Below are 16,217 nucleotides of genomic sequence, written 5' to 3' on the forward strand. Positions count from 1 at the left end.
TAATCCTTTGAGGATTTTTATTTTAAAACTGAAGGACAGACATATGGGTAATTATTTTGACTTATTATCTTTACTACTTATAGTTTACAAATCAACTATATAAAATGAGCTTCCATTAGAAAGGTTTTATCTGGCCCCCCTCCCAAATAGCAATATTTGAATAGGAAAGCAGAAAATTATCTAAAGAAAATGTATTGTTGTGCATTTATTGCATAATCTAGTGTTAACAACAACTCTATCTAATAGATAAAATCATTCTATTTCCCAAATGAAGAAAATGTGGTTCAGAGGTTGACTAGTTCATATTTATATAGCTGGTAAAAGCTGGAATTCAGACCCAGGTCTCTCTGTTTCTAAATGTGATTTCCATTATATCCCACTGTTTTGTGAACTTGTGAAAGTGCCTCTTATTTTTTTCTCTTTATGTTTCATTCCAAATACTCATTCTCATCTTGTTTTCAGAACCAATGCTGATATAAACTAGGAAGAATCATATTTTACTCACCGTTGATGTTTTGTATTTGGTCTATTGTGACCCAATTTTGGAAGCAAGGTTTCTGCTTATTAGGGTGAGGGTTTTATCTTGTATTGTTTGTTCCCTCTTAGGAACTGAAATCCTGTTTCTGAGTCCTGGGCCAGGGCTGGGGTCTTGCAAACTGAGGGAGACTGTCCTGATATCAATTACTTAATTAGTAAAAGCTCTCACTGACTACTGCCTTTATTTGTATTCCCTGTCACTGGTTGCTCCCCACTAGAATGTGCCATCATCCCATGTTAGCCCTTTCTGATGCTGTTTCCAGTGCACCACCACCCGTGGTCTATAGCTCTGCCTTTGGAATAGTGTGTTCTGTCTTCTGCTTCACATTTCCTTCCACTGTGGATATCTGGGACTGACTTTCCCCCACTGTCCCTATTTCCTGCATTGTCTGCCATTCCTTAATGGTCAGGTCTAATCCTGGCCCCAGCACACCCCCACCCCTTACTTGGCCTTGTTCCTTGCTGCATGATCCCGACAATGATACCAAAGAGTATAGGACTTAATCCCTGTTTGAGGTCTAGCTGGTGATACGTGTGACAGAAGCACATATAGCAGAGCTGTAAGAGATCTTAGCCTTCCCCTAGCCTAACCATCTCATATTATGAAGAAACAGAGGCAAAACTTTGCACCCCACATCAGTTTTGACAGAGTTAGGACTAGAATCAACGGTAACCTCAATTAGGTTATTATTATTATTTTTTAAAATTAATTAATTAATTAATTATTTTTAAATTTATGGCTGTGTTGGGTCTTCGTTTCTGTGCGAGGGCTTTCTCTAGTTCCGGCAAGTGGGGGCCACTCTTCATCGCGGTGCGCGGGCCTCTCACTATCGTGGCCTCTCTTGTTGCGGAGCACAGGCTCCAGACGCACAGGCTCAGTAATTGTGGCGCACGGGCTTAGTTGCTCCGCGGCATGTGGGATCTTCCCAGACCAGGGCTCAAACCCGTGTCCCCTGCATTGGCAGACAGATTCTCAACCACTGCACCACCAGGGAAGCCCTAGGTTATTTATATTCATTTTCAACAAATAGCCCCTATACCTAAGTAAGCCTTAAGCATACTTTAAAAAATACAAATTGGAATGACAAATTTATATTAGTATGTACTATCAATATTTCATAAGATATTAGATTAGTGTATTTTTGTTTTATATGGAAACACCAAAAAAAAAGATTATTTGGCAATTTGTGTGATTTCATAACTGCCAATATCTGAAAGTTGGAATATTTTTTTTTTAAGCAAAGCAATGTCATTCCACCAGATGTCACTGTTTGCATGTAGCAATGAAGTTACAATGATTAAAAATAAAATTACCCCCTCTCTAATCATATTTTGTAAAAAAAAAAATTCTGTATAAATGCACTCTTATCCTTCTTTCGATTTATTATTTATTAAGACTATATTCCCTGAATTTTTTAAAGTATTGAAAGTATTCATTACTTCTACTGTAGATTTTAAAGACTTCACTAAAAAAAATTATTTGTAGATTAGCATCTTCAAGAAGATGAACTCCTAAAGTCTTTTCTAGACCTAGGAGTTTGCTTTTCAAACAACATTCTTTTAAGTTACTGTTTTCTAAATTGTCAATTGTGACCCAATAAGTGGATTGTGCAATCAATGTAATGGCTTGCTACTAGTCCCTTAAAGAAATGATGTCTGGGATAGAATATTGCATGTAAGTATTACTTTGGCAAAGCTTTTTACATGAACACTTTAAAAATAATTTTATATTTATTTATTTATTGGCTGCATTGGGTCTTAGCTGCAGCATGCGGGATCTTTCGTTGCAGTGCGCCGGCTCTTTGTTGTTGTGTGCGGGCTTCTCTCTAGTTGTGGCATGAGGGCTGCAGAGCGTGCGGCCTTATTGGTTGCGGGCTGCGGGCTCTCTAGTTGTGGTGCGTGGGGGCTTAGTTGCCCCACGGCATGTGGGATCTTAGTTTCCTGACCAGGGATCAAACCAGCATCCCCTGCATTGCAAGACGGATTCTTAACCACTGGACCACCAGGGAGGTCCCTGAACACTCTTAAAATATCCATGAACACATCTTTTCTGAGTTGCGTAAAAGTGACTGTGAGCTTTTTCCTGCGAAGGCTCCCCCAGGTTTAGTACCCCAAGGAGCACAGTACATTTTCTAAGGAAGGGATAAGGAAGATGTGATGGGGGAACTTCTCTGTTAGAGTCACACCAGGGAGGGGAGAGTGTTACAGGAGGGAGAACCCTTCTCTACGCTTCACAAGATGGAGCCCACAGTCACATTTGTGTAACTCATAAAAGATGTGGGCAGAGATTTTTAAGAGTGCTCACAGCCTGGAGCAAATGTTCTCTAAACTTCTTTGACACAACCTATAATAAGAAGAACATTTTACATCTCTGGCCCCATGGGAGACCAGTGTTGACTGGGAAGGAGGTTTAACTCACTCTGAGAGAGATGGGCTTGTTGACTTCATTCAGTCTCTTCTGTCATAATAACAAAAATGATTGTAATATCAACCACTTACTGGGTTTTTTTGTAATTTGTGCAAACTCTTCACATATATTATTTCTAAGCGTTAGACCCTGAAAGATCCCATTGCTGTTGCTAGTCATAGATGAGGAAACTGAGACTTAAGAAGGAAAAGTGACTTATCCAACACAGCACATCAAGTGGCCAAACTAAGGCTAAAATCCTGGTTTTTAACCTCATTCCAAAGGCTAGCTCTTCTCACTACAGCAGTGCTTTTTAGGCTTCCCCTGAGTATAAGGGCCATCTGGGTTGTTTAAGTGTATCAGTTCTTAGGCTTTATCCCAAACCAACTGAACTAGAATCTCCAGAGGAGATATCTGGGAAGCTATAGATTTGACAAGTATCCCAGGATATTCTTATGATCCGGCTCTTTTAGGAAAGATTGCAGTACATCAGTGGTTCTCAAACTTCATTGTGCATCAGAATTAACTGTAGGGCTGGTTAAAACACAGAAGGCTGGGTTCCTCCCCAGAGCTTCTGATTCATTAAGTGTGATGGGGCTCAAGAATTTTTATTTCTAGCAAGTTCCTATGTGATGCTAATGATGCTGGTTAGGAAACACACTTTGAGAAGCAGTGCAGTACATCATGCTAACCCATGAATCTGTTTCTCAGGACAGGGTCTGGGCTAACTTTGGCTGTGAGATTTTTCAAGCACAGTGTTACACAATACGTATTCAGTATCTACTATATTCACATTCAAGGGAGACGACAGAAAATGAATAAGAATCACGCCTCTCCCACCCCAACCAGCCTGTAATCTACTATGAAAAATATACAGAATAAAATGTAATATATTCTACAATGAACTTGCAGATCAAATGCACCAGAGAAACTAGGGAGGCAAAGATGAATTTTGGCTGGGCAGAGGGACATTTGTAAAGGCTTCATGGAACAGTTGAGGTCTGAAAGTCTTATTTTCAACACTTTCATAGCCACACTGCTTTGTAGTTTGGTTTGCCTGTCTCCCCTATTGCACCTATAGTAATCTCAGCACCTAGAGCATCTTTTGTGCAGTGAATATAGGTTGGGCCAGGTGTTGGGGAGGGAAGTAGGATTGGTAAGGTAGATGGTTCCCAGACTGTGGAGGACCCTGATGGCCAGGCTCAGGAGCTTGGGTATTACCCTGTGTGTGTAGTCATTAAAGTATTTGGAAGGGGGTAGCTGATGACAACTCTGGCAGGGATCTGTAACATGGATCGGAGGTGGGAAAGTCTGGAGGTGAGGGACAGCAAAGAGGTTATCATAGGACTCAGCTGAGAGGAAATGCAACAGGATGGAGAGACACTGGAGGGAGAAGGGTCAGGACTAGTGATTACTGTTGGGGGTGAGGGAGAGGTTGGAGAGGAAGAGATTTTCATTCTGAACCACTGAGATGGTGGTGGTCTCCAAAGGGGAGATCTCGAAAAAGGATTGGTTCTTTTCTCTGGAAATAAAGAAGGAAGCAGGGAAAATCTGGACAAAAATTTCAAAGCAAGTGATTTCATCTTTGTCAGACAGGAACAGTTGCTAACCTTGGGTAGCCTTTCCACTAAGGCCCCCAGTTGATGTCTACCAGAGCTATGCACTCTAAAATGGCCAGTGACTTCTTTCACTTTCCTTCCAACCAAATAGAATTTCTATTTCTTTGAGGCACATTTGGGATGTGAAAAGACAATAATATGTGAATGCTTCTGACTACTTTGTTTTTGGCTTATGGACAGATAAAAATATAGCAGTGCCTCAAGATAGCTTCTTAAATCACCCCTCTCCTCCTTGATCTTGATATATGTATTCTCTCGCTTATTATTCTAGACAATAGAATACCCTGCTCTTTTGTTTTTCCTGGATATATCAGTCAGGATTCAGTTGCAGAAAACAGAAATATTTTTAGCTATTTTAAGCATAAAGGGATCTATAATAATGGGAATGTGATGCTTTTAAAATCAATGGAAAGATTGGAAGAATGGGCTCTAGGCAGGGAGGTTTTTCCAAAAATGACTCATACAGCATGTTTAACTGGCGGCCAAAGCTGCTGCTCCTTCTGGCATAGTCAGGAAGGTGGGAAATCTGGAGGCCAACATTGGCAACAGACCACCTTAGCTGAAATTCAGGGATCGTGTGGCCTCTAGTGTCACAGCTTTTGACTCTGGAGCCTTGCTATGTCTGTTTGAACGCTCACTGGCAAAAAAAGGCTACCCACAAAAGAAGTAACTGGAACCCTGCCACAGAACTCAAGGTCGCCATGACTGCTTGCCAGCAGGAACGTCAGAACCTTCTTCCTTCCAAACTGTATGTGAGTGCACGTGGTTAGTAGATCCTAAAACACATCTAGGACACTGGCTGCAGGAGGGTCTTCACCTCCCCATCCTCAGCAGTTGGGGAAAGTGTATTGGAGGGAGGATGGGCTGGATGTTGAATGGCAGTCTGTTATGTCCACTGTGCCAGGAGTTGAGCTTTATCTTCTCTTTGAATTCAAATATTTGACTGGATGAGATAGGAAGATTTTTCCTGTAAACCTACTTTGGCAAAGCCCTGTCTTCTCCAGCCTAGCTTTGGGTGGGCCTGATTTTTAAGAGGTGGTTTGATGGAATCTAAGGATTTCAGCATATCGTTAAGTAGTCAGTTTGATATGTGTGTGCTTTGTCTTCACATTTGGTGGCTCATAAAGTGATTGTCTGTTCATATAATGGTATAACAAAAAGTTGGAACAGTGGCTCTACTTCCAAGCGAAATTGAAATATAGCTATAGTCTGTGTAGGTCTACTTTATACTCGTTTTATATTTCTTTTACAGTAAGTGCTGCAATACAAAAACTAATGTATTTTCAAGGAGTCTGTAAGTCAGTCATTAATGACACATTTTGCCTTCAGATTTTGATTTACCTCATCTCTTGGTTTAATTTAGGTTTTTGTTGATAAGTTTTAAACCTCCTGTGTATATTCTTATGTATATGTAGTTTGTAGCCTAGAAATAAAGACCTAATGCCATAACAGTTTCTGTTCATCTTGGCAAGATATGAATCAGGAAGGGAAAACCTTCATGTGAGAAGGCAGTTCTGCTTAGGCTGATGCTTTGCCTCAGTCTAAGAAATGAAACCGTTTCCTGTGACTTGGAGTGAGGAGCAGGTTAGGGATCAGAAAGCAGAGAACTTTTTACCTCTCTTATAATGAGGCTTTCATAGAGTGAATTTATTACTCCAATATTATAAAACAAAACCACCAAAAGATTACTACTAAAATGCATTCAGAAGCAAACAAATCATTCTTGAATTATTTCCCATTTTGGATTATCTGACTTCTGCACAATTTAATCTATTTAGTACAGATATCAAATGTCAGTGTGCTTATTTCGGTAGAGATATAAAATGAGAGAAAACACCCTTTGATTTATCAATGACTTAAAGAACAATTTTGTTGTTGTTGTTATTAAAAACCCTGTAGAATACTGCAAGGAATTCCTGTTACGGGTGACAACCAAGAATATGTTGCCGACCTTCCAACAAGACCAGGGATACCGCCTGAATTGGCACCCGGAACTGGACGGAGTGCTCACAAGCCACACCTACAACTCTCGGGAGAGGAAGTAAGAACTTCCTTTAATATTAGTTTTCTCTGTCTTACAAGCTGTCAAACTTTTTGGTTTCAGGACCCTTTTTATACTCTTAAAAATTTTTGAGGACTTCAATAATTATTTATGTGGGTTATATCTATTGACATTTACAGTGTTGAAAATTAAAGCTGGGAAAATGCTTAAATGTTTATTTTTTAAAATTAAAAATAACAGTAATAAAGTAATATATGTTAACATAATGTATTTTTATGAAAAGTAGTTATATTTTTTAAAACAGAAAAGTAGTGTAAAACTAGGATTGTATTTTTTTTTGCAAATCTCTTTAACGTCTGGCTTAATAGATGTTAGCTGGATTCTTATGTTTGCTTCTGCATTCAATTTTGTGGTAGGTTGTTTTGGTTGAAATATATGAGGAAGATTCTGGCTTCATGAAGATATGTAGTTGGAAAAGAAGAGATTATTTTAATAGACTTTTAACGTAATTATGGATATTCTCCTTTAATAATATACCAAAACTTTACAAGTGGTAGTTTCTTGAAACTTACTTGTGAGACTTCCACTTCTGGGGATGATGCAGTAGAAGTACTTTTTCCTATTCTTCCTGCTAAGTACAGGTAAAAACCTGGGTGTTACAAACAGGACAGATCTAAAAGGTGGAGAGACTAAGGCACTAACTAGGAACTTTGGGACCCAACAAATGGCACAGTGGCGAGTTAGTTCCTTGGGTTTTGTTTTTTGCTTCACATATTCTAGACTTAGAGTTGAAAAAATTGGTAGCCTAGAAAGAAAACTAGGTAAAGACAGAAAAAAAAAAAAGTCCAAACAAAAGCCTACTCCCTCTAGCCAAAGAACCAGGAAAGGGACAGCCTAGCAAGGCAGAACTTTTCAACAATAACTACTCTACCCTAGCCAAACACCACAGAAAAAATGGTGGCCCTGGTCCTTTCTTCACCTCTGCCAGCAAAGGCCTAGTAGGAAAACTAGACTTTTACTCTTGCCCAGAGTATAAGAAGGCACTATAATACCCCTGCCATGGTGGTATCAATGAAGGCTGTTTGGGGCTGGGACTTTCACCTTAATAAAGTGGTAATGAGGTTTCCCCTCTTACTGTGTTAGTTGAGACCACATGGGGATCCTGGACTTGCATCCCCGCCTAGTAGTAATGAGCCACTCCTCTCCCTCCCCACTGTGGTGGTACCAGAGGAAGCCTAGCAGAGTGTCAGCTAAAACAGAAGGTTTAAATAAGATCCAGAGCCTCAGAGCAAAATACCCCAAATATCCAAATTTCAACTGAAAATCACTAATCATACCAAGAACCAGGAAAGTCTCAAAGTGAACGTAAGAAGATAATCAATAGATGCTATCACTTAGATAACAGAGATGTTAGAATTATCTGACAATGATTTTTTTTTTTTTTTTTTAATTTATGGCTGTGTTGGGTCTTCGTTTCTGTGAGAGGGCTTTCTCTAGTTGCGGCAAGCGGGGGCCACTCTTCATCGCGGTGCGCGGGCCTCTCACTGTCGCGGGCTCTCTTGTTGTGGAGCACAGGCTCCAGACGCGCAGGCTCAGTAATTGTGGCTCACGGGCCTAGTTGCTCCGCGGCATGTGGGATCTTCCCAGACCAGGGCTCAAACCCGTGTCCCCTGCATTGGCAGGCAGATTCTCAACCACTGCACCACCAGGAAAGCCCGTGACAATGATTTTAAAGCTACCATCCTAAAAATGCTTCAGTGATAATTTTGAACACACTTGAAACAAATTTTAAAAAAATAGAAGGATTCAGAAAGGAAATAGAAAGTCTTAGTATAGGCATTGAAGATAAATAGTAAAGAAATTGAAGACATTTTAGGATTGAAAAAATATGGTAACGAAAATAAAATGCTCAGCAGATGGGCTCAAAAGTAGCATGGATGAAACAGGAAGTGAACTTGAAGATAAAACAATAGAATTTATCCAGTTTGAGCAACAAAGAGAAACAGACTGAAAAAAAAAATTAACAGACCCTCAGGGACTTGTGGGAGTAAAACAAAAGATCTAACATTTGTGTTATCACAGTCCTGGAAGGAGAAGAAGAGGGGTGACTGAAAACATATAGGAAGAAATAATGACTGGAAACTTCCCCAATTTAGCAAAAGACTTAAACCTACATATTCAGGAAGCTGAGCAAACTCCAAGCAAGAAAAATCCAAAGAAATCTGTACCAAGTCACTTACTAGTGAAACTTACGAAAACTAACAACAAGGAAAAAAATCTTGAAAGCAGCAAGAGAGAAGTAATATGTTACCTACAGGAGAAAAACACTTTGAATGGCAGTGGATTTCTCATCAGAAACCATGGAGGCCAGAAGTAAGTGGTGGAACATTTTTCAAATGCTGAAAGGAAAGAACTGTAAGCCCTGAGTCCTATATCCAGAGAAGATATCCTTTGGGAATGAAAGGGAATCAAGACATTTTCAGATGAAAGGAAACTAAGAGAATTTGTCACCCAGCAGACTTACACTACAAGAAAGGCTAGAGGATGTTCTCTAAACAGGAAAAAAAAAATGATGAAAGAAAAAATCTCGGAATATCTAAAAGGAACAAAAACATGTAAAGCAAAAACACAGGTAAGTGCAATAGCGTTTCCTTCTCCTTTTGAGTTTTCTAAATTATGTCTGTCAGTTGAAAAAAAATTATACTGTTAAATGTATATAGAGGAAATGTTTAAGACAACTGTATTATAAATGGAGAAGAGTAAAGAGACATAAAGGGAGGTAAGGTTTCTACACACCACTTGAACTGGTAAATTGGAGACATCAGTAGACTTTGATAAGTTATGCTTATTATATTTATATAATGTAATACCTAGAGCAAAACTAAAAAGCTATACAAAGAGATATATACTCAAAAATACCATAGATAAATAAAAGTGGAATTCTAAAATATGTCCATGTAACAGGAAAGCAGGAAGAAGAAGACAGAGAAACAAAAGAAACCAGAGAGAACAAGGAGAAAGAAAACAAAAATGAAATGGCAAACAAAATCCCTAACTTAAATACATCAGCCACTATGGAGAACAGTGTGGAGGTTCCTTAAAAAACTAAAAATAGAACTACCATATGACCCAGCAATTCCACTACTGGGCATATACCCTGAGGAAACCATAATTCAAAAAGAGACATGTACCACAATGTTCATTGCAGTACTATTTACAATAGCCAGGATGTGGAAGCAACCTAAGTGTCCATCAACAGATGAATGGATAAAGAAGATGTGGCACATATATACAATGGAATATTACTCGGCCATAAAAAGAAATGAAATTGAGTTATTTGTAGTGAGGTGGATGGACCTAGAGTCTGTCATACAGAGTGAAGTAAGTCAGAAAGAGAAAAACAAATACCATACGCTAATACATATATATGGAATCTAAACAAAAAAAATGGTACTGAACCTAGGGGTAGGACAGGAACAAAGATGCAGACGTATAGAATGGACTTGAGGACACAGTGTTGTGGGGAAGGGGAAGCTGGGACGAAGTGAGAGAGTAACAATGACGTATATACACTACCAAATGTAAAATAGATAGCTAGGGAGATCATAGCATGGGGAGATAGCACAGGGAGATCAACTCAGTGCTTAGCATAGCACAGGGAGATCAGCTCGGTGCTTTGTGACCACCTGGAGGGGTGGGGTAGGGAAGGTGGGAAGGAGGCTCAAGAGGGAGGGGATATGGGGATATATGTATACATACAGCTGATTCACTTTGTTATACAGCAGAAACTAACACAACATTGTAAAGCAATTATACTCCAATAAAGATGTAAAACATATATATATATATATATATATATATATACATATATGGTCTAAATACACCAGTTAAGTTACAGAGCTTGCAGAGTGGGTTAAAAGACATGACCAACTATTTAGTGTCTACAAGAAACTGACTTCAAATATAATGACTTAGAGAAGTTGAAAGTAAAAGGGTAAAAAAAGATAAGTCGTGCAAACACTAATCAAAGAAAAGCAGGAGTGGCTATATTGATATCAGATAAAATAGACTTCCCGGCAAAGAAAGTTATCAGAGACAGAGAGAGGCATTATATTATGATAAAAAGGTCAATCCACCAGGAAGACATAGTAGTCTTAAAGAGTGTGTGCACAAAACAACTGCAAAATATGTGAAGCAAAAACTGGTAGAACTAAAAGGACAAATAGGCCATTCCACAATTATACTTGGAGACTTCAACACCCCTCTCTAAATAGTTGGTAGAACACTTAGAAAATCAGCAAGGATATAGAAAAATCAATAACTCCATCAACCAACAGGATCTAATTGAAATGTACAGAACACTACACCCAACAAGAGCAGAATACATATTCTTTTCACGTTCCTGCAGGACATTATACCAAGATAAAACAAATCCATAATGAAATCAAACTAGAGATCAATAACAAAGGTAACAGAAAAATCTCCAAACGGTTGGAATCTAAACAATACAGGTATAAGTAATCCATGGGTTAAAGAGGGAGTCTCAAGGGATTTAAAAAATACATTGAAAATCAACTGAACTGAATTAAAATGAAAATACAACATATCAAAATTTGTAGAACACAGATAATGCAGTGCCGAGAGGGAAAATTATAGCACTAAATGCTTAAAGTAAAAAAGAGAAAGTCTCAAATCAATAATTTAAGCTCCCACCTCAAGAACCTAGAAAAAGAAGAGCAAAATAAACCCAAAGCAAGCAGTGGGAAGGAATAATGAAGAGCAGAAATCAATGAGGTTGAAAACATGAAAACAATAGAGAAAATCAATGAAACAAAGAGGTAGTTCTTAGAAAAAATTGATCTCTAGCAAGACTGACATGGAAAAACCAGAAAATACACAAATTACCAATATTAGAAGTGAAACAGAAGATATCACTACAGACCCTGCAGACATCAAAATAATAATAAGGGAATACTATAAACAACTCTACACACAGAAATTTGACAACTTAGACAAAACAGAGCAGTTCCTCAAAAAAACGCAAACTACCACAACTCACTCAATATGAAATAGATACTTTGAATAGCTCTAAAATATTAAGGAAAGTGAATGCTTAATTAACAAAACTCCTTTCTCAGAACCCTGAAAAATAGTTTGGTAGTTAAAAAACCAAAATAAACATGCAACTACTATTAAGCATGTTGCAGAAGGAATACATAAACTCTTTAAGGGTAAGTCTTCAGAGAATTATGCTGGTAAAAACCAATTCCAAAACACTACACACTGGCTGATTTTATTATATAACATTCATGAAATGACAAAATTACAGAAATGGAGAACAGATTAGTGGTTTTCAGGGTTTCAGAATGAGGGTGGGTGGGAATGGGTGGAGTGCGTCTATACAGGACAATATGAGGGATCACTTATGGTGATGGAAATGTTCTGCATCTTAACTGTATGAATGTCAATATTTTGTTATTCTGTACTACAGTTTTGCAAGATGTTACCTTTGAGGTAAACTGAGTAAAGGATAGATAGGGTCTCTCTGTATTATTTCTTAAAACTGTCTGTGAATCTATAATTATCTCAAAATTAAAAGCTTAATACAAAAATTGTGGTTGTTGGACCAGTACAAAAAAAAAAATAAACTTAGTTGAAAAGAAAATGTATTAAATGATAATTTGTACGGGTAAAAAAGTTTGTTGCAATTGAAACCTGAAACCATGTCAATGACTTTTTTATACCTTATTACATGAAAATCTATTGCCTCATTTTGTAATTTGAATAGCTCTTTTACCCATGCATGATTTTGTAACATTTTGCATTGGTCATTTAGAAAATACTATTCATCAAGTTATGTAGATCTTCAAATGTTGACACATTTCACTAATATATAATGTCAAAATATCTCAATTTTAATATTATCAGAAAAGTCTTTTAGCACTGGGAACCTGGCAAGCTCATGGTGAGGGACACAATTTTTCCAAAATTCTAATTTTTGCTAAAAGCTTAAATTTTTTCTCTTGACACACATACTCTCAATTATTTTATTTGAAATGACTGATTTTCTCATTTTCAAGAAAATGCTTACCACAAACCGAAGTCTGAATAAAGGTAGTTTAATATTTGTCCTCTCAAGTAAAAATGGTGGCTAGTTCAGTTCAGAACTCAAACAATAGCACACATGTTTTTCCTCAAAACCACCATCCTACTGCACTATGGCCACAGAAGCACTTCATGTGTACTTATCATTTTGTTACACTGAATATTAAAAAGATATTCACTTAAAAGTTGAGATTTAATAAAATGAACATTTTTTTCCTGCTTTGTGGGGGTATTTTTAAGATCCTGCTGCCTTAATTCACGCTAAGGTCCACCAATTTTACTCTCTCTCTTTTTTTTTTTTTTTACACAAAGTGCAAATTTCAACACAGTGAAAAAGGCAAATGACCTCTTTGTATTTTTAGTGTGGAAAGGTCTTGAAAAGACCCCTGAAAGGTCTTGAGGCTCTCCAGAGCTCAGACCACATTTTAGAAACTGTTGTTCATCCTTATATTTCATTTATATGAAGCTCAACTTACCCCTGAAGCTAATTTGCATGTCTCTCTCCCTTAGTGAATATAATATTCTGACATTGAGTCTTCAGTATGAACATGAGTTATTGTGTTGGGTTGTAATATATGTAGTAACCTTAGGGGCTGTGCAGGTGCTGTTTTACTCAATTAACCTAGCTTGCTTTATAGTTAGTAATTCAGTTTGCTGTGCAATCTTTATCCTCCTGTCAAGTTCTAGCAGCCACCAACCCGGCTGTTTCTAACCATTTTCCTGATTTCCTCTTAGAAAGTTCTGAGCATTGCTGGGGAAACCAGTTTACCATGATGAGTGTTTCTTTGCTAGTTTAATTTGACACATTCTCTCCTGAAAGTGCATCTGTGTTTTTCCTTGAGAGCAAAATAGTGCTGTTTAGTGATAGATTTTCCTCTCTTCCCACTTAGAGGCTTGTATACTGCTTTCTTCTAGGGGAATAATTTTATTCTGATGCTTAAGCTGCTGAAAGTCTACTTACTACAAGGGAAAATTTACCATATTGTATGTGACATAATCATTTGAATATCTGAAATCTTAATTTCTAGGTGATCTTTGGAAAAAGAATTGTCAGCTGATTTTGGAAGAGTTTATTCATCTTTTGTCAAGGAATTCCTGGCTCTAGGTCTATACAGCATAAAGTGATGCAGTGTGCCCACCAAATAGAGGATGAGTGAGATGGAAACAATTTTGAATTTCTGTGGTGGACAAATTAACGTGGCAACTGCAAAATCTACCTTTCTCTAAATAAATACTCTGTTGGTAGAGAGGAAATGTGATCAAAGAATAGTTGACTAGAAATAAAAGTGCTGAAGACTCAGTATCAGCTTATAATTGTGAATCTTTATTTACTGTGTTTGGGTCTTTGGATATTACTGTCAGAAGTCTGTATAGCAACCATGCTCCAGGAGATGGTCACTGTAAGGGTTTCATAGTTGATGCTAGAGTAATGCTTGCAAGTTGATGCTTTAAAATCATTTGCGCTCATTTTTTTCTGGTGAAAGACAAATCTTTTTGGGGAAAGTGCTTGGTCCAATTAAATATTATTCAAAGTCAATGAAAGTTAAGGAAAACATAATTACCAATAATACCATGGATTCAAACAGCTATTATTTTAAAAAATCTTGCCACATTTTCTTCAAATCTTGTCATGAATGCTGGATTAAGTTTTTCACTTCCACCTATTTTTAAAAATTATTTTTCTTTTACTGTTTGTTTTATTATTATTATTTTATTGATAGTAAACTTTATTTTTTAGAATAGTTTTAGACTTCCAGAAAAATTACAAAGACAGTGTGGAGATTTCTCACACTCTGTTTCCCCTATTATTAATATGATAATGGTGGGTTAATAGTGGCCCCCAAAAGATATATCCAAGTCCTAACCCATGGTACCTGTGAATGTGACCTTATTTGGAAATAGGGTCTTTGCAGATGTAATTAAGAATCTTGGAATGAGATCATCTTGGATTTAGGGTAAGCCCGAAACCCAAGGGTAAGCCCTAAATCCGATATGACTGGTGTCCTTATAAGAAGAGAATGCTCTGTGAACACACAGACACACAGGGAAGAACGCCTTGAGCTGATGGAAGCAAATTGGAATGATGCTGCTGCAAGCCAAGGAATGCCAAGGGTTGCTGGCAACCACTAGAAGCTAGGAAGAGGCACAGAAGAATTCCCTATAGCATTCAGAGAGAGCATAGCCCTCTTGACACCTTGATGGACTTCTTGTTTCTAGAACTCTGAGAGAATAAATTTCTGTTGTTTTAAGCCACCGAATTGTATTTGCTACAGTAGCCCTAAGAAACTACCAATACATCTTAGAGCAGTATGGTAGATTTGTTAAAATCAGTGAACTGATATTTATACGTTATTATTAACTAAGGTCCATACTTCATTCAGATTTCCTAAGTTTTAATGTAATGTCCATTTTCTGTTCCAGGATCCCCTCCAGGATACCACATTACATTTAATTGTTATGTCTCCTTAGGCTTCTCTTGGCTGTGACGGTTTCTGAGACTTTCCTTGTTTTTGTTGACCTTGACAGTTTGGGGGATGTACTGGTCAGGTATTTTGTAGACTGTCCCTAATTGGGATTGACTGATGTTTTTTTGATTTGATTGTGTTATGTGATTTGTGAGGAAGACCACTGAGGTAAGGTGCCATTTTCATCATATCATATTGAGAGTACATATTATCAATATGACTTATCATTGTTGATGTTAACTTTAATCACCTGGCTGAGGTAGTGTCTGCCAGGTTTTCTTCATTGTCAAGTTTCTCTTTGTGCCTCCTTTCCGTCTGTACTCTGGAAAGAAGTCACTATGTGCAGCCCACACTTAAGGAATGTGGAGCTATGCTCCACCTCCTTCAGAGCAGAGTATCTATAAAGATTAATTTGAATTCAGCTGGACAGGATGTTTGTCTATTCTTCCCATTTATTTATTTATTCAATCATTTACTTATATCAGTATGACTCATGGATGTTTATGCTATACTTTGAGTTTTATTCCAATACTACTTTATTATTATTATTATTTTGCTAAAATTGTTTGAGCTTTGGTCATTGAGAGCTCCTTCAGTTGTCTCCTATGTCCCTTTTTTTTTTAAAATTTTATTTATTTATTTATTTACTTATTATTTATGTATGTATTTATTTATGGCTGTGTTGGGTCTTCGTTTCTGTGCGAGGGCTTTCTCTAGTTGTGGCAAGCGGGGGCCACTCTTCATCGCAGTGCGCGGGCCTCTCACTGTCGCGGCCTCTCTTGTTGCGGAGCACAGGCTCCAGACGCGCAGGCTCAGCAATTGTGGCTCACGGGCCCAGTCGCTCCGTGGCATGTGGGATCTTCCCAGACCAGGGCTCGAACCCGTGTCCCCTGCATTGGCAGGCAGATTCTCAACCACTGCGCCACCAGGGAAGCCCCCTATGTCCCTTTGACAGACCCCATCATTGTGGGATTTTTTTTTTTAACACTTAATTACTGATAGTACAGATGCTCCAGGTTCATCTTGCATATTTCCTGCCCCAGTCCATAGAGTCAGCCATTTCTACAGGAAGCCTCAGTTTC

At 38.0% G+C, this 16,217-nt stretch overlaps 1 protein-coding gene across 1 annotated transcript in view; it reads left to right on the top strand.

The window, feature by feature from the left end:
* The window catches only part of TTC6 (tetratricopeptide repeat domain 6), a 213,564-nt gene that overhangs the window by 99,304 nt on the left and 98,043 nt on the right, over positions 1-16,217 (top strand). Inside the window, exon 6 of the mRNA XM_057543850.1 lies at positions 6,463-6,604. Coding sequence (XP_057399833.1) covers positions 6,463-6,604 — 142 coding nt within the window. The remainder of the gene's footprint in view (positions 1-6,462; positions 6,605-16,217) is intronic.

This window comes from Balaenoptera acutorostrata, chromosome 3 (assembly GCF_949987535.1).
Source record: "Balaenoptera acutorostrata chromosome 3, mBalAcu1.1, whole genome shotgun sequence".
Taxonomy (NCBI): Eukaryota; Metazoa; Chordata; class Mammalia; order Artiodactyla; family Balaenopteridae; genus Balaenoptera; species Balaenoptera acutorostrata.